Source organism: Electrophorus electricus, chromosome 3 (genome assembly GCF_013358815.1).
Source record: "Electrophorus electricus isolate fEleEle1 chromosome 3, fEleEle1.pri, whole genome shotgun sequence".
NCBI lineage: Eukaryota > Metazoa > Chordata > Actinopteri > Gymnotiformes > Gymnotidae > Electrophorus > Electrophorus electricus.
Window position 1 is genome coordinate 10,196,324 of NC_049537.1, and position 26,769 is coordinate 10,223,092.

Consider the following 26,769-nt stretch of genomic DNA (forward strand, 5'->3'; position numbering starts at 1 on the left):
CAGCCTCACCCACTGCATGTAGGCCAGCAATGGCTCTGAAATCCAGCCTGTCACTGTGCCTGCTTAGCTGGGAGGGAAGCCGGAGTTCCTCTCCTTTCCTCATTTCCTGTCTCCTTTTCCCGTTTTCCTCCAGCGAGAGAGGGACATGCCTTGTCATTCTCATCGCTCGCCCCTTATTTCCATTCGGCCCGACCAGAGAGAGGCCTGTGTACCAGCAGGACATGGATTAGAGCTTGACCGCGGGGCACTGAGTCAGAGATTGGCCGCAGGGAGAGAATAGGGAAACGCAGACAAGGGGGGAGGGGGAAAAACTTTTGTGTACATAATGTGTAGCTTTTAGCGAAAAAAAAAGGCAGGTTTGTCTCCACCCCGTTTGTGCTGTGTCCGGACGAGAGATTTCGGCTCTTCTCCCAGTGCCTCCGTCCCTTCATACTCAGCAATCAAGAAGACAGAAGGTGTCTCGCCGCTCAGAGCCGTGGGGTGAAGGGTGGGGCCATGGTGCCTGTGTCTGCCATGTCCAGCAGTAACGGGTAGGAGTGGGCCCGAGGGGACGCCACCGCTCAGTCAGCACTAATGCACAGGCTTTCACAAACACCCCACAGCACACCTCTCGAAAAGTCTGCTTGCTGACACTCGTTATAACCAGCGCGGTTTTTATTATCGATTAGGGTGCCCCGACTTGCTTGTAATGTGTTGTGAATTTTTTGGATTAAATCGCGAATGTCCATCTATGTTTTTCCTCACACTCTGTCCCCCTCTCTCTCCCTCTCCCTCACTCTCTGGGTGGTCTGATGGTCGAGCAAGCTCTGTAGTGTTTCAGCGTAATTGCCTGCGGCAGCTCGTCCAGCCTGTGCTATTGTGTAGGACACAGGGAGGTTGGGGAGGGACAGGACTACCATGGGGTCGATGGAGTAGACACATACCGCCATCTGCTATAAAGACAGACACACACACTCACACATGCACATGTGAGCACACACACACACACACACACACACACACACACACGTGAAGAGGTCTCGTAGCCTGCAAGCAATGCTTTTGCAGTGTTTTTAGCTTTTGCTGTTCATTTACACATTGGTTTAATGCCGTTGTGGAGCGTATGAGAGAGTGCAAATTAAAACACCTGCTATTTGGCCACACAAAGCAAGTTCATGAACTCCTGAGCTCTTTCGTCATCTGTAGAATCTGTGGATTTGTCTGAATGTATAGTGTGTTTGTTCTCCTAGGTAGAGCAGTACATACACCCGCTCTGCTGCTGTGGGGACCGTCTGTAACAGCCTTTGTATATAGAATTGATTGCATTCTCCTATTTGTAGTTTACTTTCTATCTGCGTGTATTTGTATTATTTGTGTGTGTGTGTGGGGGGGGGGGGGGGGGGCTGGTTTGTGTGTTTGTTTTGTATTTGTGTTTTGTGTGTGTCCGTCAGTCCATAGGGACACTTGTATCCAGCTGTTGGCAGATGCCACGAATGAGCAGCCCTCATTTAGGTTGTTAATTAGCTAATAGAGACCTGTTGCTGGGCGACGGGTGGGTTATTAACTTAGCTATATTAATACTCACAGGACATGGACTACCCCAGGCTCTGTGTGTGTGTCTGTGTGTGTCTGTGTGAAGTTCCACTCCCCCCCCAACATGTGATATTGTATGTAAGCCATTTTTTTATTCATTGATAATTGCTTAATCAATCGCTGGAGCTCATGACTGTGCTTTGTAATTTTAACTGACGCAGGCCCTAATCAATCATGTACACTATGTATTAACTCCTATATCCCTGCTAGACTCCAGCTAATCAGTTTGATTGATCTTTTTATTGACTATGTTCTAATCCTACAGCTCACAGCCCTGCCGTCTGACACCCCGACCACTTAGCACGTACGTGGTGGTTGCTATAGCAACTCTTTGGATTGGGCTCTATTGCTCAGACGCTCTTCATGCATATACATACATACATACACACACACACACACACACACACACACACAGGGCAGCAGAAGTCATGTTCAATACAATCAAATCATTTCCCCATCAGTCCAGCCACGAGCTTAGTGTTGCAATCAACAAGATTGATTCCGGCCTCGTTCGTTCCCCTCATTTACGATTTCATCATTTCCGCCTTCCCGCCTGCTCCCACGGCCTGGCGTGTCGTGCCTTCAGAGGGCAGGGGAAGCGGCCGAGGAAAGGCAGAGGGGTGAGGAGAATCTAAAGAGACCGCCGGAGAAAAGACAGGAGAGTGTGGGGCAGATATAAAGGCGTGATTTTGGAAGAGAGTTCCGGGGAAGAGGTGTCCACTCCTATGGAAAACAGCAGCTTAATATATGCAGCTTTCCCATACAAAAGAGGCTTCTGCAGTCTCCCTCAGCCAGTGTGCAGAAAATGACATGGTATGTATGTTTAAAAAATGTGGCTGCCACCTGTGCATGTGAATTGCCTTCTTCCTGTCTGTTCTGGGGCATCTCCTTCCTGTGCTTGCTAATTGAGTGTGTGTGTGTGTGTGTGTGTGTGTGTGTGTGTGTGTGTGTGTGTGTGTGTGTGTGTGTGTGTGTGTGTGGCACACATGTGCTCTTCACTCTTTGATCACAGCTCTGTCGGGAGAGCTGGCTCAGAGATGAGAGGTTTTACGTAGCAACTGCAGTGCGCAAGTGTTAGCCTTCGCTGGGCTGTGATTGGCTGTGCACGTGTGTAAGGCGTCACCGTCCCCCTCTTTCTCGTTTTGCTCTGCCATTGCTGTTCTCCGGGCTGGCATAATTTGCGGTGATAATAGAGGCCAGAACACCCGGTGACTGGCGAGCAAGCCGGTCAGGGCACCAGAGGTGCGCTCGGGCGCTCATCTACTGAAGGAGAGAGTACCATATTCAAAAAAAAAGTAAAAGAAAAAGGTTCCCGAGCTTTCAGTCTTCGGCGTGGATTGTACAAGAAGAGGAACTGACAAATGCGTAGTCCCCAGCCCAGCTAATGGCTTAAATGCCAGTGATCCATTATGCCATACTATGCCCATACTCTTTCTCATGGTCAGACGGAGAGAGAGAGAGAGACACACATTATATATGCTGGCCCATGTACTGTCATGTACTTCTGACCCTTGACCTGCAAGACATTACAATGTATTCCAATTCTCTAAGTAGTTCCTGGCACACCCACGAACTCCTCCAGTTGTAATTAATCAGTCTCTGAGACTCCGGTGACCCCCAGTTCCAGCTCAGCCAAGCCCTAGATTTGCAGCTAACTAGAGTGGGAACGTTTTGCGTCACTTTTCTGACCAGGGCGCAGCCTTCTGCGTGTACCCGTGGCCGTAGAGGCCGGGGTCGGCTCCTGGGAGCCAGCAGTCAGCCTCCTCTCTGAGGCTGATTGGGCGGGGGAAGCGGAGCAGAACTTCCCGAGCAGAGTTGGCGCTTGCTTACACTTAATTGGCAACCGTCTGATTCTTTCGTGATCTGTGAATGACAGCTGTAACCAGCTGCACTTTGATCTTGCTTTCTTTTTTCTCTCTTTTGTCTCTCCCTGTGTGTGCATGTGCAAGCGTGCGTGTGCGTGTGCGTGTCCTCTCTACCAGGTCTTATTCAGATGTGTCATTTCATTGTTGCAGATGGCAGGTAGACTCTGGCTGCCCGGCGAGCTGTCTCTGGCTTTGCCTCGCACCTCTCTCGGGTTTCTCTCCTCTTCATTCCAGAAGGGTGGAGGTGTTGCAGTAATCTCACATTCCACAGCTACACTGGTTTAACTGCTCTGCAAATGCCTCCGGTCTAATGCCTGGGCTCCCGTTCTGCCGCCTTAGTTCTTCAACAACCACAAGATTGTTCTATGCCACTGTATGGAATTTAGTCAACTGTGCTGAGAGGGCCTGTCACACACACCATCCCGCTGTGTCCAGGGGTCGTTGCCCTCTGTGTTACTGTGGCAACAGGCCAAACCACAGCTAGAGCATCTGTTTCCCACCTGGTTGCCAGGCGACCACCCAGCTGTCAGCATGCCGCTCACGCCACATGCCACCATTCACTATGCTAATCTCTGTGTGTGCATGCGTGCGTGCGTGCGTGCGAGAGTGAGATCTTGCATGTAGCCTCACCTGTTCTTTCCCAGTGGTCTGTAGCATGCTGTTGCTGCATGTGCGCTGACTGGGTTGGTCTGGGTGTGAATGTATGCAGTTCTCACACCTGCCTTGGCCTTACCCCAGGGCTTCACACTCTGTGATACAGTTTTTTATGCTAATCTGTAGGGGGTTAGGGGGGAGATAGGGACATGCCTAGGTCTTTTAGTAGCTTATACTGTATGCCATGGTCTCTGTGTAGTTTGTGAATCCCACAGTTAGACTTCTGCTCCCACTGGCTGTGTGTGTGTGTGTGTGTGTGTGTGTGTGTGTGGCTAAAATTGAACACTGTCTTGTATGATTCCAGTATAACCTCGAATGCTCATCTGCTCAGGTTTCTGCTTGGTTCAACCCCATGCCCACACACTGTCTTTAAACCAGCTTACAGTGTCGTCTCCCACTACACCACATCCCTCATCTTGCCTCAGAATGGCCTCTGCCGTGACTCGGCATGAGTCATCAGTACTTATTGAGGTGTACATAAAGCAGTCACGTGTAAGTGCTCTAGTCCTTATATATGTATAGACGAATGCATTGGACTTGACCTGCCTTTGCTGCCTGACTTTGGTTCACACTTGAAGTACGCAGTGTTCCTGCATCCCTGCTTCTCCTCCCTCTTTCTTCTGTGCCAGCTGTCTCTCTCTACCTCTCTTCTTTGGTCACTGGGTCCTGGACGCTGTAGCCAGCCTCAACTGTACAGGCTGGCTGGCTGCAAGCTCCGTTCCAGTTTTGCTCACCATGGCCGGGATGTCAATCTGCCAGGCTCCCTGCTCACCACCTCTGTGCTGGAGCTTCTGCAGCTTTTAGCTGTAGTTGGACTCTGGCCATTGTTTTTCTTTGAGGACATGCAGTGGGTAGTTGGACACGTAAAGGGCACATTTTTAAATGTATGAGTTTGTGTGCGTTTGGAGCCGCTAGAGGTGTACGTCTGTCTGTCTGTGTGTGTTTGTGTGTGAGAGAGAGAGAGAGAGAGAGAGAGAATGGGAGGGAGAAGTAGGATCGTAAGGCTTCCAATTAAATGTGATGGGTCTGGCTACGGTGTTTGAAATTTGGACTGGACTCACCAGAACTCTGCCTGCTGCTCTGAGCATTGTGTGGATATTTCCCACCACACCATGATGGGAAACCAGCATCGTACTTCCCCTCCTTCGTGTACACACCCTCTCACTTTCACTCTCTCTCTGGCTCTCTCTCCCTCTTGCTCGCTCTCAACAAACTCCATACCCATTCATTGCTCAAATACACACAATGCATACACACACACACAATTCTCTCTCTCTCTTTAAGACTTCCATTCTGTTTTCTCTGTGGAGTGCTTTGCTAAACCCTCAGGGGTTACCGTTATATTCATATCCATTTACACTTGCGCGTGTGCGCGCACATGCAAATGTTTTAACACATGCACCTCCAGCCTGTTTAAGCTAGTGTTGGTGTGTTTCTTGCTGTTTTTTCCTGTAGACATCTCTGGTTGAAGCATCAGGGGTTATGATCATTATTCATATAATTTTGCACACAATCTCACCTTCAGAAGGTTATAGTTCAGTGCCCTAACAGTTGTGTTAGAATTTTGAGAGATTGAAAGAGCTCACAAATGTGAGGCCAGAGGGCTTTTGAGCAAGAGAGGAGTAGAGAAACGAGTACTCCTCAGAGGTGAGGGGGAGAGAGAGGAGTGTGGATAGGAGATCTCAGAGCGGAGGGGAGAGAGAGGAGAGGAGAAGAGGGGAGAGGAGATCTCAGGGGAGGTGAGGGAGAGGAGGGGGGAGAGGGGCTCTCCTCAGAGGGGAGGGGAGAGGAGATCTCAGGGGAGGTGAGGGAGAGAGGAGCACAGCATGGTGATGGTTTCTGCTTGTATCTCAGCATGCCCAGCAGCCTCTTCATGGTTGACAGCTCATCACTTGAAGCCAAGTCTCAGCAAATTCTCTAGAGATGTCTCTCCAAGTCAACTCCTTCAGATGTCACTAGAAAATCCTTGGATCACTCATAACTGACGATGCACACAACCTCGAGGTCATTCTGGATAACCAGCCATCATCTTCTCCTCATGTTACTGACTCGGTCACGCAAAATCTTGCTCTCCAACATCAGGCCAGTCCTCTCTATAGGAGCATCTTCAATGCTTGTCCGGTCCCTTGTCATCTCCATATTGGACTACTGGAACTTGCTCCTGGCAGGCGTTGACCTCCGTGCCGTCCCTCCCCTGCACCATCTCCAGAACGCAGCTGCCCGGCTTCTTTTCCACCTCCTGAAGATCTCCCATGTCGCTCCCCTTGCTGCATTTCCTCCCTGTAGCAGTCTTGCCAAGCAAGCTGTAATCAGACCAGCTCCCGCATACCTAACAGCACTAATCAAACCCCGTCGTGTACCGCGCTGCCTTCAAGCCTGTGTTACTGCCCAACTCCAACCACATTGAGGCACATGCATTAACACACTTCTCTCTCTTGGCACCCAGGTGGTTGTATGAGCTTCTACTGGCTGTCTGTACAGATGAGACACAGCCGAGACTCAGCTCCGAGTCAATAACAATAACTTAAATATGCACAAAACCCCTTTTTCAGTCTTCTTTTGCACTCTTCCCAGGGTGTTAGACCGGTGGTGTTCTTAACGCCAACCTAGCTGTTCGTTTATGAGGATTTGTTCTTGATGGAGGCTACAAAGTACTCCTTTAAGTTGCTCTGGACAATGTTGTCCAAATATTTATGTAAATGCGCTCTTTGCAGTGAGGAAATAAGTGAGAGAGGTGATGGAGAGATGTGTGGAGAGTGGAGCTCTCATCTGGCATTCAGAGAAGGGTGGGGCTGCTGGAGTCACACAGAGCATTCGGATCACATTTCCGCTGGGGGCAAAATAAAACGTACTCTTGCGATTCTAACAATTGAAGGATTATGGGTGTATGTGTATGCGTATGCATGGGTGTTGTTGTTCTGCGTGTCTGCATGGGTGTGCATGCTTTTAAAGGAACTGGTGTTTTATTTCAAAGGGGGTGTAATTGCACTTATGCAGTAGTGTTTGAATTTAGACTGAATAACTTCTTTTTAGTGGTGTTTACGTAGAGTCAGCAGAAAAATGCAACTATCTGCTGGTCTCCTTGTCTGAGAGGAATAAGTCTGTGCATATGGCCCAACTCTCCCTCCCTCCGGAGGCAGAGTTTTGGTGAGCACTTTGCGAGTATAATTGGCTGCATGTGTGATTATGGGTCAGAGTGATGGTGCTCTGGAGCCAGTTATTTTGGTGTCTGTGCTTTCAGACTCTGCTTCTGTGTACAAAAGTCTAGTCCCTTACTGCAACATAATGGCCCTTAAGAGCATGGGCTCGCTGATAAAGTGGTATATGTTTCATACAGGTAGGCATTAAATGGATGGTAGGCAGTGATTCCACTGCACTGTAATATCCAGGGAAAAGTAAAGGAGGATATGAAATGTGCCACTGTTTAATTATGTCTGAATTCCTTAAGCAGTAATTTGAGGCATCAGTGGCTCGGTAATCGGCTAGCATTCCCAGAGGAAAGCTTATCAGTTCTTTGGTGATTACAGATTAAAGATTGTTCTTTCCATATCAGCCATGCTCAGTGTCTGAAACACACACACACGCGCGCACACACACACACACACACACACACACACACACACACACACACGTGCAGCTTCCTGTGTTTTTCTCTTGCCTTCTCCCATGGCAGGGTGAGTGTGAGTGTGTGCATGTTGGGGTGTGGACATTGTTTATGTATACTGTCACCCTTGGTGTTCCCAGATAGATTGTCTATTCTTGAAGTGTTTGTCTTTTCCTGTGTTGATGTGGGGTGTGCGAGTGTGCTCTACGCATGTGTGCTCTGTGCGCACGTGCTTTGTGTGTGTGTGTGGCCCAGTGAGAGTGAACTATAGACAGGAAGCAATCAGCAGGTCCTTTGAGGGAGTGACTTAAATTGTTTATTTTGATGTTTGTTTGTTTGAGATGGCAGGGGCATGTAAGTTTGACGTTCATAGTTTAGCTGTGCGTGTGTGTGTTGCTGACTAGTTGATGAATATTTCCATGCTGTAGCCTTGTCAGTGTGATGGACTTTTGGCAAACAAGTTACCATCCGCATGACCATGTCAACAGCAGTTAAGCCCTTTTCACTTTTACTGTCAGGTAGAGTATGTAATTATACACACACACAAAATTGAGAGAATGAATACACATAGATGGGGAAAGACAGATAGCTCCATAGCTGTGTTTACTGTGCCTGTTTATTAAAAGCTATAAGAGTGATGGATGTCTTTAATATGCCAGTCCTCCTGTACACACACCCACAGACACACACATTTGCAAGGAGACATTTGTATTACACACTCCGTATGATGACCGCATGGCAGTAGACTTGCACCATTCACTTCTCCCCACTGCAGACCTTTCGCACTGATGGCTGTGCATTCCTTTCTTGTAAACCTCCTAGCAAAGATTGGAGGCTGACTTGGGATCAGCCCATTCTCCATTCCCCATGTCTTTGAACACTGCATCCCAAGAAGAAGTGCTGAACCAATCTCAGTGGTCACTGAGCAGCCCCCTCCCCGGTTCTTCAGTCAAGCTGAGTAGCTCATCTTCCAGCCTAACAGGCATGTTAGTGCCCTCAGTGGTTATTTAAATCAATTTGGGCAATCACACCAGGGACGATTTCTTCCATTGACCTTTCTGTCAGAGCAACTGACCCTTGACGACCTTTGTTAACGGCCAGTTAAAGGTTGTGCTGTATATTGGCACGCCATTGTGGGCTTTCAGAACCATTCTCAACATTTCACTGACATTTCACTGGTAAAATTTTGTGCCGTGTGTGTTTGCTTGTGTGTGTGCATGCATGCGTATCACCGTCCACATGGAGGGGGGATGTTTTTTGATGAAATGAATTCTGGTTGTGTGACCTGCAAGCCTGTCTGTGTCTGTGTGTCTGTCTGTGTCTGTGCTCACTCATCCTTGATGCATCTGTTGTGAGGCACTGAGCCACACATGAAAGGACAGTGTGAGAAAGACACTAAAGGATAGAGCGATGGAAATGCCTCTGACTGATAGGAATTGAGGCATTAGTATTAAGACTGATATTGGTGGGAGATAATGGCTGTACTAATAGCTGTGAACCAACACTTAGCAAACTCTTAAACGAGAGAATCGGCTATGTGTGCTTTGTGAGGCTCGTCCCGAGCCTGAGCTCGTCCCTGTTCCCGCGCACATGTCATTGTGTAGTAGCATTGGTTTTATTGATTTCTGTGCAGATCCCCTAATCGAGCTCTTCTTGTCTGTCTGGAGTGTCTTTCGGCTTTGTTTGCTTCAATTAGGGACTAATGTTGCTAATTCTGCCCTTCCACACACGTGCACAATCCACCAGACGGCTGCGGACGTGGATACAACACCCCCATTCTCGCCGAAACGGGATTCTATCCCCACCCCCATTTTTTGTTGGATTAAACGGAACTAAAATCTGCAAAACATTCGAGTAGGAGTTCTGTATCTGAAAACACACCCACAGGTGTGAACAGCCATCCAGCCAATTACAGCCAATTTATCAGTCGGAAAAGAGAACAATTTCATTTGCAGTAACTAATGCTGTGTGTGGGAGAAACGGTCTCGAGCCGTCAACAAATTTGAGGAATGCATTGTGATTGTGTAGTGTGAATGTGAGGGACCTGGGCTAGCCGGTAGAGTCAGGGCCGAGCTGGCCCTGCACTCACCCCTGTTTATAGCTCCTTACAGCCAACTAGTGACGAGCTGTTCTGCTCAGTCAGCAGAGGGTGGCTGTAGCTATCGCAGGTAGGCTTTAGACCAACGATTATCATCTCCAGAACTATCCGGATAAACGATATTGCGTTAAACATTAATTTATGAAGTACCTCACATGAGCGCAACACGGCCTTTCATCTGTTTCACTCGTGATTTTATTTCAGCATATGTAAATGACCTGCATCTCTGTGGGAAAGTAAAAAAAGAGTTATAACATAGTGAATCCTAATTCTGGAAATAACAAAGTTATGTTAAAGAAAATAATAATAACAATAACTGACAACAACACCACTTTTTTTCTGGTGCATGCATATTGCCCCAGTAGCTATAGTTATTTAAAGTCATTACCAATCCAGACTGGTTCATACACAAATATTATCATCTTTCAACTTTTAAGCCGTTGCCGACAAGCATTTTTGCACTCATGACTACTGTAACTACAGTCAGTATTATGCAAATATTGTGCAAATATTTTGTATTATGCAAATATTTTGTTTTTATTTTAAGCAATAAATTATGAACTTCAAATTACAAACTTGGAAGAACTTGTACAGCATCCTTAATAAATTAACAATCTAAATCAAATAAATTAGTTTGATACATGGAGGAATTTGTTTGCTAATACTAGGCTCCATTTTAAATGGTAAGCAGTAAAAAACACAACTATTGTCTTGGATTGACAAAATATGCCAAAAATGAACAAATACAAATAATGTACATTTGGTAGCAAAATTAAACCAAACTTGAAACTTGAAAATGAACCTTTTTTTCCCCTCCCTCTACCCTGTGACAGCGCACTTACATATTTGCAAGGAGGTCAAGCATGCCAGGGTCGTTAGGGTTAAGATGAGAGCGTGAGGGGGTCACAGCATTTCTAGCTTGCCTGAGTACGTCCTCAGATGGGGTACTGGTTGCACGTGCGTACAAGTATTTGCTAGCGAGTCTTGCCGTTAAGGGGCAGGCGTTTTGTCCTTCATAAGCCACCACGCTAACGGATCATCTCCTGTTCATACGCTGTCAGTTTAGCAGTAGTCCGCTCCTCTTCAGCAAAGAACACTCACAATGGTTTTGCTTTAGACAAATAGCTGGCCAATGTTTTCTTCTTTAATGGGGGCTCATCCTCTCCTTGTCTCCTGTACACACTTGTCTGGCCCTGTTCAGCTCCATTTTCACCATTTCCATATGTATTTCAGCATTTGCCTGCCACAAATCATCTTCAGCTAAGCGCTCGCCATGAAATCGGGGTTCCAGGAACAGTGTAACGCACATCAATCTTTTGGTCAACTCGCAGTCTTATTTTGACAGCAGTCCCGTTAAAATCCCGCGTTTGACGCCCTTCGTTAGTTGCACGTCTGTTTCTGATACACTCGATATGCTGCTTTTTAGAAGCTGAAGAGTTGGCAGAAGTGATGATACGGTGACATAATCCTCTCCTGACAAAATATCAGTGAAGTCTGCCACTGGTTTAAGGGCCTTGTTCATTGCTTCCAGCACATCAAGGTCCTGCCAGGTCAGTGGCTGCGCATGCTGGTCAGCAGCTAGAACCTGCCCGATTGCATGGGCCTGCTCAATTATTCTCTCCCCAGTGCATGGTACAATCCTGTTTTAGTTTAAAATAAATAAATAAAGGTTGAAAACATGTTAATTATTTATTAAATAAATAAGTAAATCATTGTTTAGCTATTCGCTCGTTTGTCCATGCAATGATTAAATTATTCTTTTTCATGAGTCTGAATTTGAAAACACATGGTAATAAGGGAATGTTCCAGGAGTTGGAGTTCTTGTTGCGCTTTCAACGAGCCCCGCTTCTTCTGCCAGCTGTGGGGGGAAAAGTACCAGCGATCGATCGGCGTGCACCCAGAGCTCTTCTTTGCCTCTTAAGTGAATCCATCACACCCAGATGGAGGTTAAGTTCAAAGCAGTTTAACCATTGCCATCCAAGTTCATCTCTTATGGCTAACTTTATATTTGCGTTGTTGTCCAATGTAATGCAGGTTAATTTTTCCTCATTCAGCTTCCGCATCTGGATTACACAGCAAGGACCCCAGCTCTATTGGTTGCAGTGTGGCTATCTGGAAAGAACCCCGTTTCCAAATACTTGGATTCAAGCTTCCACTGCGCCGAGATAAAGTGTGCCGTCAATGACGTATATTGAGTCATATTAGTACTTGACCACATGTTGGTTGTCAATGAGTAAAACTCCGCTGTCTTGATCAAGCTCAACTTCCACTCGAACATTATTATAAATCTCAGGCACCTTGCTGAAGCACTAATGGCTTGGTAGCTCTTACTATGAATTTAAGGGTTGTAACAGTTCTCTAGAATGATGACTTATTGACTGGCAGCAGACCCTTCACTATATAACGTGTTACACCGGTAGTGCACTCTCGCCACTTTGCGCCATGGCATTTGTACTTTGTACATTTTGCAAAAGGACTGGTGATTGTTGATGGATTCGACAGACTGGTTTCTCCTCTATGGGCTAGATTCAGTTTAGCATACTGAGCTGGAGAATGTATCCCATGCTTGCAAATTGATAGGATTGCCATCTTTGGTGGAGATGTGTTTTCTGCATAGACAACATGTACCACTGTCAACATATATTCTCCATGTTCGTCGGGTTGGAAACCAAAATATTGCCCATCTGGTGCGGTGATTCCTGTCTCAAGCTCACCCATGTTTCCTCATCTACTAGGAAGGTGGTCACATCTAGCAGAATTTGTTTCATTTGCATCTACCCAGCATTCTTTGTCAGACTAAAACCCTAAATTCTAATCTTTTCAAGTGGCATTTTAAAAACGTAGATTTGTAGTTAATTAGTTTCTAATGTTGTGCTTGTGTGGTGTATACTTAAATGTCTTTTCTTTTATATAAGTCTACATTTTTCATATACCATAAATTAGAATGCTTGTAAAACATTAGAATTACCATAGATTAGAATGCTGCTGGGGTTTTTTTGTATTAAAAAACCCCCCAAAAAACTCACGTGGCAATGGTGCATGATGATAAATGATCATTCTATTTCTTTTTACTTAGGATCACTGGTTTAAAAATGTTTTGTTAGGGTCGATAATATCATTTATTGGCCCAAGGATAGTTGCGTGTCACAGCCATGTTTAGAGTGTAGGATAAAACCGATTGCTCTGCATCCCTGCCTTTAGTAAATGTTTCCTGTATTAATGTTAGAAGGGTTGACTTGGCTCCTAGTTCCTGGTTGAGTGTGTTCGGCTGTGTGTTTGATGATTTGTGTGATTTTGTCCCTACAGATCTTGATCAACTCTGTGATTCAGTCGCATCCGCCACAGCTCTATGAGAATGTGCTGGTGGGAGAGGGAAGCCCCATCCTGAGAGACCTGCTCTTCAGCCCCGACCAGCAATACATCTACACCCTGACCGACAGACAGGTACATACAGGCACACAGGGGTAAACATACGTTTGTCAACAACTGTCAGCCACACCTGCCTTCCTACTGAAGGGTGCGTGTGTGCCTGTACCATAATCACCAGGATCTCTGTTTGTTTTAGTCTTTGTTTTGACCACACAGTATATACAGTGTGTGCTTAACCTTGTAATTTTCCTTTTGTCTTAATTGACATACACACAAAAGTATAAAAGCATACTGGGGAAATCTGTTCCTTTGCACCATGTTAATTGTTGAGGTGGTAAAGGGTTACCTGGCGTGCTCACTCAAGCGCTAAAATGATAACTCTTGAACTAAGGAGGGTTGGATGAGCACACACACACACAAGCGCATGCACACACTTAAAGACTTTGGGTTTTCTTATTAACCATACATGTAACACCTTGGTTGTGGAGTTTCAAAATGCCTGCGTGTGTACATTAACACATTTAATTCTTGATATCACCCATTTCTCTCTCTCTCTCTCGCTCGCTCCTTCTCTCTCGGTCTCCTCTTTTTCTCACCGCCTCCTCATGCCCTGTTAATTGAGCAATATTAATATTCACTGAATCCCTGTTGGCCTTTGCTCTGTTTTTCTCCTCGTCTAATCAAAGGCGATCACACTGCAAATACGCGCCTCGTGCATGCCAGCATGGCTGCTGCATACACCCAGACGCACGCCCGCCCGCAGGACGGCATGGCTGTGGGCCGCACATCACATACTGCTGCAGTTTAGGATCTATTCACACTCGGGCTCAGCCGCTGCCTGTGCGGCTCAGACGCTAATGAGGCGTTAAGTGGGTGATGATGGGGATGTAGATGGGGAGTGGGCTTATCCCGGGGAAGGGGCTGGGCAGGGCTGTCAGATCTGTGCCTCTGCCTTTTTCTGGAGGATTGTTGTGTTTCTGTTCATCTGAGTGGAAAAGGCTCAAAATCCCCCCCCTACACACACACACACACACACACACACACACACACACACACACACACACCTGGAGCCTGGCCAAATCCATTAGCATATTTGGCCTGAAGCAGTGTTATTGTGTATGGACACACTTCACCTTGTATGTATAGCACACATGCACATGCAGAAAACACACCCTCGGCTCACTCCCTGCTGCTCAGTTCATCTGTACCTGTCTACTCTGAAGGCCTTTTGAGTGTTGCTCAACTCAGAAGGTAGAGAAAGGAGAGAGCACTCCAAGATGAGATATTGTTTTGATCCAGAGGCACTCCACTAGTCTTAATATACACCCACAGCTTGATTGTGTGCAAGCAAACACACAAAGACTCGCATGCGCACGTTGTAATACAAATATGTGCGCAACTTGTAATGTCATCACGTTGATTAACTCAGAATAACGTTTATTACTGATAAATACATTCCGTGTATTTGGCTCAACAAAAAATTACACACGTGCACACACATACACATATACACAAACGGACTTTTGTCCTTCTCAGCTGGAGATATGGTTATTGTCATGTTAATCTTTGCAGACTGGGCCTTAGTAAGCTCTGGAGAACAGAAAGCCAGATGGTAGATATATCCATGCAATGGTCATTACCCCCCAACACACACACACTCCTGCACTCTCTCGCCCAGCATATGTGTGTGTTTGACTGGCGGGGTAGATGGGCTCTTCTTAATGTCCTATGTGTGTGTGTGTGTCTGTGTGTGTGTGTGTGTGTGTGTGTGTGTGTGTCTGTGTGTGTGTGTGTGTGTGTGTCTGTGTCTGTGTGTCTGTGTGTGTCTGTGTCTGTGTGTCTGTGTGTGTCTGTGTGTGTCTGTGTGTGTGTGTGTCTGTGTGTGTGTGTCTGTGTTGACCCACTTAACAGCTTTTCCTCTTTGCTTCCCTCCCTTGCCACTGTCCTCACTCATCTATCCTTCAGCCCTGATGGAAAATTAGCAATTAATATTAATAGCTACCACAAAATGACTATGAAAGCTTCTGAAATATGACCACTGTTCATGGCTCACATAAACAATATACAATCAATAGACATTACTTTTGGTAAACAGTTCCTCAAATTTTTTTTCTTCTTTGAGAGAAAATGATGGACTACTCTTTCGAGAATAAGATGGCTTTGGATGGATGAGACAAAACGAGAAATTCACTTTGTTCTCTCTTTTTTTTTCTCCGGCTCCGTGGGTTTTTTTTTCTTTCCCCCTCTTTATCTGCTCCTCTTCTTCCCTGCCCTTCTGTCACTGCGACTGTAATGGAAATGCCAGCATTTGGAGTCGTGCACACGCTCGCTTCTCAAAAACTCCATTTAGAGAAGTGACAGAGTCATTTACCCCCCCTGCCATACTGCAGCAGTTAATTAAAAAGAGGCTGATAGGCTGTCTCCTCACAGCCCAGCAGCGGTGCTCTGCCCTGGGCCAGTCTCCTACCACCGCCTGGAGCTTCGCCGGCCGGTCTCGGACGCCCTAGCATACATGAGCGTACCAAATGATTCAGCATATATGAGGTGTAGTTTATTACCGCTGACGTCTGTTATCGATAGAGGAGGTTACAAGGTGCAATTATGATCATGTATATGGACACTTTCATGGAAGCTGAAGCGAGTAATGGGATTTATTGCTTGAGAGCTTCTGTAGGTTTTTTTTTTTTTAAGGAGCAGCAGTGACAAATTCCTTCACGATCCTCTTTTCTTGTTTATTTTTTGTGATCCTGGCATTTGTAACAAATAGTGATTCAGAGCATTTAGCCCAATATAGCAGCAAGGTCAATACAGGCCAGGATTGTTTAAAGCCAGTTTACAAGTATCTAAATTAGCTTCTTTAGTTTTTTCAAACAATTAATGAAGGTTTTGTAAAACTTATTAATTAGCACTACTGGTAACAAGGGCTTTTGTATTTGTTGTCTGAAAGTTCAGACTTTGGAGTAAAATTGTAGCGATAAGGCCTTGTGTTGGTAGTAGAGCAAGAATGTGTCCAATGGCCATCTTCCTTGCTGTATGCTTAGGCAGTATTTAGTAAATGAAATGAAGCTTTTAAAAACCTAACATGTCCCTCTCAAAGTTAGTGTTTGAGAGGCTACAGTATTGTGCAGTGTAGGGACAGACTGCAGTATTGTGCAGTGTAGGGACAGACTGCAGTATTTAACATCTTGGCCCTTTCGGTAATCTTCACTTGGGTTATTGATCAGACCCTCATGCATGTCGATCAGACATTAATCCCATGATCCCATCATCATTGTAGAGATCGCAAGATAGCCTTTTTATTCTCATGTAGCCTCTAAGTGGGCATCAATTGGGAACACGCTCTCTGTGTGTGTGTGTGTGTGAGAGAGAGAGAGAATAAGCATGTTTCTTGCTATGTGTGTGTCTGTTTGTGGTTGTGTGTGTGCTTTCTTGTGTTTCCATGTTGATATTTCTAAATGTGGCCACAGTGAAAGTTTCTACCATATGTTAGTCTGGACACATTACTGTGAGAGGTAGGGACCTGCTCGACTTGTCTGCTGAGGATGAACATAACTACTCTAGCTGCTGAAAGCATTTCACACTTTTGCAGAAAAGGTTGGTCTGTAGTGCTGTGAGGCAGTGCCATGCATGTCTCACAGATGTCACTCAGCTGGCTTTGCCATCCAGGGACATCATTTCAGCCCAAAACAATACAGAAGCAAACACCTTCCAGAGAGGGAGAGGCACTGCAAATGTAGTTCATAACATACACAAAGACTGGCCTAACCTAAAGAATATCTGTCATTTTTTCTGAAGCCATTATTAGTTATTAAGTTATATGAATATTCTTATAATATTCTTATATTCTTATAATATTCTTAGTCCAACCCCACACCTCACACAAAAATGTGTTTTCTTTGGGTGGCTTGAATCACCTTTTGGTTCTTTCAAATACATCATGTTTCTATAGATGACAAAAATTGATTTCTGTAGGAAATTTGATTGTAAGATGTTTTGACACAGATGTGACTGATGAATACCTAAAGGAGAAGAAAAATGATTTTTTTTTTTCCTCAGCACTGGGAATTAGAGGAAATAGTGTGTGTGTGTGTGTGCGTGTGTGCGTGTGTGTGTGTGTGCGCGCGCCCGTGTGAATGAGTGAGTAAATGTGTTGACAGATCCAATGTCAGGCGATGATGTTTGATGTGTGTCATTTTACTTGACTTCATTTGGCTCCTGTCACGACTGCAGGCTTGATTTCTACCATTCACCAAACAGAAGATTATTAAACGATGTTACCTGATTTCTCTGTGCATTTGTTGCAGAATGAGACAGGGATGACTATCAAAAGTCCATGTATTCCAATAAGCTGATCCCTTAATGAACCCTAGACAGCGTTAAGCTCTGTCCCCTCAGGATTACGTGCACAGAGCATGCACAAACACCCGATCACTTTTCACCCCAAACTCGGTGTTCCTGAGTACCCATCTGTTGTCTCTTCTGTTCTACTACCCTCTCTCCTTTGCTCTTTATCTCCCACCCCTCAACCCACCCTCCCTTCCTTCATTCTGACTCAACTATCTCTGTAGTCATCCCATCCCATCCCTGGCATGCCTCCAGCCCATCTCTCTCTCTCTCTCCCCCAGATTCTCTCACGTTGTGTGTGCGTGTGTATACATGCTGTCCTTAGGGGATGGAGTTTAGTGTTCTTACAGACAGATTAAAAGGATTCACTTTCCCACCACAAACTCTATGTTCAAACTAGCCTCGAGATGCAATGCAATACTGTCTTTTTCAGTCAACTTGCACATCATTTATGAAAGGTGTGTGTGTGTGTGTGTGTGTGTGTGTGTGTGTGTGTGTGTGTGTGTGTGGTTTTTTTTCCTGTGCTTTTTTTTGTTTGTTTGTTTTTTGGTTTTTTTTGCGCTAATTTACTGCCTCTCCTTTCAACTCAGCTTACTCTGCTTCTTCTTATATACACACACACACACACACACACACACACACACACACACACACACACACACACACACACAAACAACCTACACTGACAATCCTGTACAACTGTTATTTTGGGATATTTCAATTGACTTGTGTATTACTGTAGCTAAATAATGCTATGTATACAACCCTAACCCTAACCTTAACCTCAGGAACCAAGAGGTTCATTTCTTGTATTTAGAAATGTGGTGATCATCCAGTTGTCACCAAAGTGTGAAACAATTTAATGTGCACACTTTCACTGTAACACTGACACACAACCTGTGTTCCAAGTAATGGGTTCTCCATGTGTCCACCAGTCAGATGAAGTTCTGCATGAGGGTCCAGTTGGTCATGAGCTGCTGCGTCATTTCTTCACAGTTCTTGCACTCAGTTACACCAGTGATGCACGCCAATACGTGCAACTTAGCCATAAATAATACATCAGATAATAGTTACATATCTGCGCACATGTATATATCTGGCAAAAAGTGTGTAGAACAGTGTTTACATAAATCAGTGTAATATTTCACTTTTTTGGCTCTCTTTTTCTTTGTCGTCCCTAAATTATTATGGTCATTTATTTATTTGTTTGTTTGTTTGTTTTACACATTTCTTTCTCTCTTTCTACCCCCACTCCTACCAGGTCAAGCGTATTCCAGTAGAGAGCTGCAATCAGTACAGGACGTGCTCAGAGTGCCTGGGTTCCAGAGATCCCCACTGCGGCTGGTGTGTGCTGCTCAGTGTGTGAGTATCTGTGTGCGCACACAATCCACCAGGCGGGCGCAAGCAGCGCCGTACGCTGTGTACTGGAGTTTCCTGCCAAAAACAGCCATATGTTGTGAATGGTACGTTTCTTCAACATCTTGCTGTAGAGACGAGGGGTCACACCTGCTGTACCAGGAAGCACATGCCTTGTGAAGTATAAATCCCGCTGTTGTCAGTTCCACATCACCTTAAAATAGCAGCCTTGCAAGTGATGGACCTGCCAGGGGATTGTGCTTGACTGGGAAAGTGTGTGTGTGTGTGTGTGTGTGTGTGGGCACGCGCATGAACACTTTTTCTTTTCTTTTTATAACAGCCCGTTCTACAGTGTGAATCAGGGGAAAAAATAGCAGCACGTGGATTTCTACATGCATAGAGAAATTTTCTTTAGGCCATGAAACAAAGGCAATATGGAAATGTTAATTAAAATTCACCCATACAAAGTAAAACATTTTCGCTATTTCTCCATCTTGCTCGGAGGATGAACATTAGCATGGTTTTTTAATTGAGGGCATGTAAATGGCAATTGAAGTCAGCTAGCACCGTAATCACCATTTATATCGCTGTGCCCTCTTCCTTGCTGACTGTCTGTGGAGCGCCTGTAGCCTAAAAGGCCATGTCTGCAGCACCAGCGTCTTAGCTTCAGGCTACCACCACGATTAGCATAACAGGCTTAGTGCTGTTGTAGCCGTTTCGCTGGTTCACGTGCACAGGCTACACGTACAGTCAATGCTCTGCATCCTGACTGAGTTAAGTGACTTCCCCTCTGTAGCCTTCACGTCAACCATTTTAAATTAAGCGGAAACTTGAGAGCGGAACCACGAAGCCACTGGTTTCCCTGTAGGATGACATTTATAGGATCAGCTGCCTACAACAGTGGTGTTTACGTATAAAAATGAATGTCCATTTCTTTTGTTTAACAGCAAAGATCTATATGTTTAAGACTACAAGCATTGATCCAATTTGGTCTGTTGGGCTCAGAGTGTAGTCTGTATATAGTATAATGACCATGCGTGACTGTGATGACACTGCGCGTGCGTCTGTGTCTGTCCGTGTGTCCGTCCATAGCTGCTCCCGTAAGGACCGATGTGAGCGCGCCGATGAACCTCAGCGCTTCACCTCCAGTGTGGACCAGTGCGTGGAGCTCTCCGTCCAGCCCAACAACATCTCTGTGACCATGTCTGAAGTCCAGGTGTGAAAGAGACAAACAGCTACAGTGTAAAGTACTAAATGAATAGTCTAACAGGATGGAAACAAAACTGCACAGCCACACACAACTGATAACGCATAAAAAGCTAAAGGTTGTACAGTGTGCCCTTTGTAATAGGCAAGTATATAAAAATAACATTAACTGAAATGCCGTGACAAATTAGTCCGTGTGCCTTTGGGCATTTGATTTTTGTTTTGAGAACCAATGTTGGAAAAACAGGAAAATGGGTCAAATCTCGTTCTGTGGATGTCCGTCTAAAAACGAGAAAGAGCTTGGTTTGACAGTTTCACCAACTAATCATAAAATCAAATAACCAACACACAATAATGGTCCATGTACCCTTCATTAATTAGTTTTCCATTTCTAATCCTAAAACAGACAAGCGAAAAACGGCCCCTAATTTTTTAATTCGTGCACTGAATCAGACATGAAAGAAATGAAAAATGGTTAATTTTTATTGTTTTTTGTTTTATGTACAAGAAAGCAGAAACAAGAATTCGCCCCAATTTTTCTTATGCTGTTTGTGTAAAAAGCCAGCATACTGTTCATTTTTTTATTGGTGAATGTGGGTGGGCCAGAAGCGCTGGTTGTATGCCTTTGGCCAGCCTGCAAGGTCACTTGTTTTTTCAGAGTGCTTTGACAAAAATAAGAGTCCTTTACATTGTGCTGTTTGCAGATCTGAAGGCATGCTAGCATTGCATAATGCCGCCAGCAATCATGCATAATAGGAAAATTATGAAACATTTACACATTTAGGTGCAAATGAAATGCTAGTGTGTTGATGAGCAGTTATTGCTATGACTGTATCCACTAAGTTAAAAAAAAAGAAAAGAAAAAAAAAAGCACAAATTGGAGGCTGCTGTCTTCGACCACTCCTGATCAACTCATACGATCATAAGCTATTGACATCTTTTGTCAATTTGCACATGCATGTCTGAAGGATAAATACAGCCTAAATGTTCAGAAGTAACCTCAGTCAAGTTCTGGAGCCCCTAAAAAAGATGCATCAAGAAAAAGAAAAAAGAAGAGTCATATTCAGACATCCATTACATACATATTCAATAACTGTCAACCATTCAATAACTGTCAACAGTACATATTTGTTTATTGTTGCTATTCTTTCATCAACTCAATGCATCATTTATATTTTGATATTATTGTTCTTATACAACATGTATGTATAAGAAATTTTGTTTATTAGGTATTTCTTTCCTTATACCAGACGGAAATGCATATGCAAATGCAAGTAGTGATGCTTGAGATGATGGCTGTGAAACAGACTACCCTGACCTAATCAGGTTTGTAGGTCAAAGGTTATTATTGAAGTTTCACCCACCTGACACAGTCCAACAGTTGTTTAATTCCTGACCTGAAACAACTGCATGCATGTATAAGGCAACCCATGCAACTTCTAGATCATCAGCATACATAAAATATACAAGGATTGTGATTTTGTGTTCAAAAATCCATCCATGAATATAGATTCCTGGAATGTGTTCTTAATCTGTTCAACAGTTGAAAGAACGCACCATCTCCACTCAAGATGTTTGAGGCGTTTCTTAATAGTAGGCTTGTGTAAGGACCTTGAATAGTCCTTTGTAGAAGATCTTCACACAGACACAAACACCTCATCGAGTGCTTGCCTCCAGCGCTGGAGAGGTTACGGAAGATTTTATTGTTAGTAATGTACCACAACTTCTTGCTGCAAAGTCATTGAATTGTGACTCTCTAAAAGAGATGGACGAACTCTCCCCTTCTTGCTAATTGTCGTCATCATATTGAAAACACATCCGTGGAGTACTCGTACTCTGCTCTTACTGCATTCAAGGCTGTAGATCAGAGGATTTCGCATACACAGCCACAGTACAGTTAAAGGACATCACTAGGAATATTAGGCATGTATGTCAGGCTGAGTAAAGGAATTGATGCATGATCGATCCGTCTCCCAAGCTTCAGAAACAAGATTTGAGATTCTGTAAGTATTGTGTCCATGATGTAACTACTAATATGACACCTCAAGAGTTTAAAAAGGTAGCCATGTTCTGTATTCATGTGAACCTGTTAACCTTACAAGGGACATCTGTAGACTGTTTTATACAGTAGACCAACCAAAACAACTGAACCTTAAGATTCTAATGTCAGTTTGAAAGACAGGAGATTGCCTTTCAGCAGGAGCATCTACACAACTGCACTTGTGCTGCTTGTAGGTGATACACCAGACTTTACAGAGGCTTTGAAAATCCGATACAAGTGCAGCTCAACAGGGCAGGGAAACTCATCCGTCTTCTTATTCTGGTGATCAGCCAGAGGGAAATTGCAGGATATTTGAGCTGTCTCACTTGGGATGGGCTTGATTTGGGCTGCCCTTTGAGAGGTGATTAAGCTTTTTCCGAGATTGTGTAATACACAAGATTCATGTCTTGGAAGCGAGTGAGCCTGATTCATGATTTAGTGTTTATTGTGATACAAGCACAGTTGCTAGGGCTTTACTTTGCTGTGTTCAAAAAACAGGGCAAAATAATTAACAGTTATTAAAAAGAAGTGACTTATCACTTTAAATAGGTGGATTATCCATGTTTGTTGTGGTCTGCATGCTTGTGCTCTCTGTAATACACCGAGCAAAATGCAATAACAGCATTTGGTGTATTTAAAGAGATTTGAGCAGAGCATAGCTGGTTTGTTAGCTAGGTGCTCTTGTGTATTGAGTACTGTATTAGTAAGATCGTAATCTTAACTGGTTAAAACCTGTGCTAAAATTAGCACTAGAAACCATAAATATTTCTGTGGCTGTAAAGTAACCTCCACAATCACAGCCTCATTAGGGATTCTAAGGTGGTGCATTTGATCCTGCTACCCTTTTTTTGTTTCCATTTTTAAAAAAAGAGCTTCGAGTGTCCAATGCCCTTAAGGATAGAAGCTGAGCTCCTATGAAGGCCTCGGCTGATTTAAAGCCCCCCCCCCCCCCCCCAGAGGACTCTCCATCCCTAAGTCATGTTAAGCTTTTTATCCTCAAGGAGTTCAGCCTTCCTCTTGAGCCTTTGAAAAACCCACTTTGCTATGGCATCTGCGTGCACTGTGAAGGCCAAACCCTCAGTATCAGTTTTTTCATGCTTCCCTCTGGTTAGCAGTATTGCTGGCCCGGACTTAATCTCTCCCGCAACTGTCCCGTGGTAGCACTCCCTTGTTCACCCCTGCTTGTCTGAGAGGTAAATTACCTGCATTTGTGTCTGTTGATCCAAACCGATTTTAGAAGCGTAACGGATCAGCGGAGTTGTTTCTAATGCTGGCAGTGCAGGCCCCTCTGTTTTCTGCCCTGACTCTGCTCTGGCCAGAGCAGCATCTGTTAAGGGCATTTCAGGTTTATTGTTGGATTGATGATGGTGCAAAAGAAGAGTGGCGAGACAAAGAAACCGTAATTGGAGAAAGGGGGTGGGGGGTGGGGTACAAAGCGACATCAAGACGGCATGCTGCTGAGTTTAGCTGAGTCCCCGCCTGGCATACTCGCCCCCGATGAAACAACGCCCCTGCCGCTTGATACATTCATCATTAAGAGCTTGTTTATTAACATTATAAAGAGCTAATGCTCTCTTGTAAATCAATCTTGCATGTCAGTGGCTAACCAAGACTTAATCCCAGATGTCTTCTGTCGAAATATTTGACGGCGTAGCTAATAAGTGAGATGGATGAGAGAATGTGCTACTGATAATGAATCATCGGAGCTTATATTTTAGTCCTCCCTGTCATGGCCGGGCTAACCACGTGACTACTTCTGTGACCTTACAGAATACAGCACATACAGGAGTTCGTAAAGTTGTTGACTCGAAACCGTCAACATTGCTGAAATTTTCTTGCCTGTCAAATCGTAAGGTTTATTCAGGAGAGTAAATGAACTATGTTCTCTGCCTCAACGTCAAATGTAATCACATCAGAGCCAGGTTTCTGAGCGATACCGTTTAAGGACAGTGAACGAGTGATGGCGAGGCTTCCTTCAGCACGTCCGCACCTACTCCGTCCTCTGGTTTGCGTGCCTTTCGAAAGCATGCTCTGTGCCAGTCCTTTTGTCCACTATTGACATTAACAAACAGCGCTAATGGCAGCGCTAGCATTTCAGCGCGCGAGGGAGGATGTTTTCTTCCGCTCTGTCTCTTAACTTTCGTTGGTTCTGCAGCTGGTTCTCCAGGCGCGGAATGTTCCCAACTTATCCGCGGGCGTGAACTGCTCCTTTGAGGACTACACCGAGACGGAGGCCAGGATCATTGGCTCGCGGATCTACTGCCTCTCCCCCACCGCTAAAGAGCTTATTCCCATCACTCGCCATCAAGGTAAGTGAGGGGGACGGGGTTTGTGTGAGAGAGTGAGGGAAAGAATACGAGACATTTACAAAAGCAAACTGGAATGTTGAACATAGAAGTGCATACAGGAATAATACAAAGAAAAAAGGGCCGTCAAAGCCACCTATCCAGAATGGGTCTTAAAAGCTCCTCATGCTTAAGGCAGTTCAATCATTGTTTAGATCTCCAAGTTTCTGTGCTGCTCGGTTGTGGAGTGTCATTTTGCTACATTCCCCAGTAGTCACCTTGTTTTTCGTCTCAGTGGCAGTGTGAGTGTAGGATCTCAGTAAAGATGGACTATTTTGATAATGGGAGAATCCTGTAGTGTAGTTTTGATCACATCCATAGTAATCACGGCACAATCAAAGCACGCTATTTTTACCACTGCAGTGCCCTTTTATGGAGAAAGTAAAAGAGATGTGTTGCTTAGATACCTTTCTTTCTCTCCATCACACTTACTCGCTCTCTCTAGGTGATAAACGCGTGGTGAAACTCTATCTGAAATCAAAGGAAACAGGAAAGAAGTTTGCCAGTGTGGATTTTGTGTTCTACAACTGCACTGTCCACAAATCGTAAGTCTTTCTCTTTCTCGCTTTCTGTCTCTGCTCATCTTTCTCTTCCTTGTTTCTTCCCTCTGGTCCTCTCGTTTTACCCAAGGGGGTCAGGTTTCTGTAACTGTGGCAACCCGAGGAAGGATGATTGACAGGCCTTTCACGATCTCAGGAGGAAGGGTGTGGTTAATGCGCTCGAGCTAAATTCTACTGACTAAACCTTATCCTCCAGTCTTTGGAAGTGAAAGCCTTTCCCCGCGTATTATTTCAGTAGCGTATGCCGATTGGCAGTGCGATAAGGCCTTGTCTGTGAGGTTTGAATGGGGGATGCAGCATGCTGAGGGAGGAGACTCTTCCTGCTGTTGTAGTGGTTTAAATCTCATTGAGGGGTGTAACTGCTGCTCACTCACAGTGTTATTTTGAGGGTCCAGATGGTTCGGGGCTCTCTCGGGGTGTGTGTAGTGTCTTGTTGCAGGATAGACGAGACCTTTGCTGTCTCCAGGGGCATCTCTCTCTCTCTCTCTCTCTCTCTCTCTCTCTCTCGCTCTCTCACACTCACACACACACACACACACACACTCTCTCTCTCTCTCTCTCACACACACTCACACATACACACACGCAAACAAATGTGAGTGAGCACGAGTGTATGTGTTACTAAAAGAATGTAGTGTAACATTGTCATATAACACTCTCTGATATAAGGTATGTGCATGTGCTTATGTGATGAATAGAGACAGGATGCGACAGCACACACATTTTTATATGCTCTCATTATCATATCAAACTAAAGGTATAAACCCAGCATTCTTTCAAATGGGGCTGAAAGGTGTAGAAATCCTAAATTTCACACCTTTCTCCTTATCAGAGAAAGAGGCTTATGAGCTACACACACTTTCCCACATGCCCCCTCTTTATTTATTCAACTGATGAGGTCTTGTGCACTTTGAAATGCCATAAATTTGCATATTAATATTAATCTAATTTGGAACGGTGGCGTTTCAGGGTGAGGTGGGGAGGGGGTCGGAAATGAGAGACGCTGAAATGGAAAATCACATGCGGCTATGATCTTCTGTTAATGAAAAAGATCCACGTGAGTACGTGGCCGAGTGCGGGACACTGTGGAGGGAGGGTGGGGGCCAGGGTCGTCCTACCCTCCAGCTGCACATCCCAGCCCCAGACGCCATCGTACTGAAGAACCACTCCACACCAACGCCCAAGTGCACTTCAGGAGTGCTGCCTGATTTGTGGGTGGGAACACGGGTGATGGAGGGGTAGAGAGGAGGGGCACGGAGTCGGGAGCGATGGATGAGGTGAAAGGAACAGTGTAGAGGAGAGAGAGGAGAAGGTGGGATGCAAGACTGATTACTTAGAGCGCTATTGGAGAAGAGATTGTGTGCGTAAGTGCACGCGCGCACACACACACCCGTAAAAGCGCTTTCAATTTACATTATCCCCTCACTCTTTAAATCTGTCATTGCAAAGAAAATTTGAATCACATTTAACAAAGCTGAGGAAGAAAAGCGAAATCTGAGCTTTGTGGGTCAGCGCTGCTAGGGGCTGGAGCAGCGGAGAGAGACGCCACAACCCACACCAGCTGAACCCAAGAAAGAGCTCCACACGCATGAGTGAGGATTAGAACGGGCCCACCTCGGCGGGGCCGACTAAACTGATGCCCTGTGGGCCTCAGACCCCCCCCCCTTCCCCACCCGCGCCGAGCCCCACAGTGGGGAGGGGAGCGGGCTCCCAGAGGGGGCTTACGGTGATGGGCATCTCGGGCAGCCCCGGACA

The 26,769-nt window shown here is 45.1% G+C and overlaps 1 protein-coding gene across 1 annotated transcript in view; it reads left to right on the forward strand.

Annotated features, from left to right (window-relative positions):
* plxna1b (plexin A1b) overlaps positions 1-26,769 on the forward strand; it is a gene marked incomplete at its 5' end in the record, with an annotated part of 98,135 nt that overhangs the window by 20,278 nt on the left and 51,088 nt on the right. Inside the window, 5 exons of the mRNA XM_035524095.1 lie at positions 13,100-13,237; positions 18,768-18,868; positions 19,955-20,078; positions 24,265-24,418; positions 24,900-24,999. Of these exons, the coding sequence (XP_035379988.1) occupies positions 13,100-13,237; positions 18,768-18,868; positions 19,955-20,078; positions 24,265-24,418; positions 24,900-24,999 (617 nt within the window). The remainder of the gene's footprint in view (positions 1-13,099; positions 13,238-18,767; positions 18,869-19,954; positions 20,079-24,264; positions 24,419-24,899; positions 25,000-26,769) is intronic.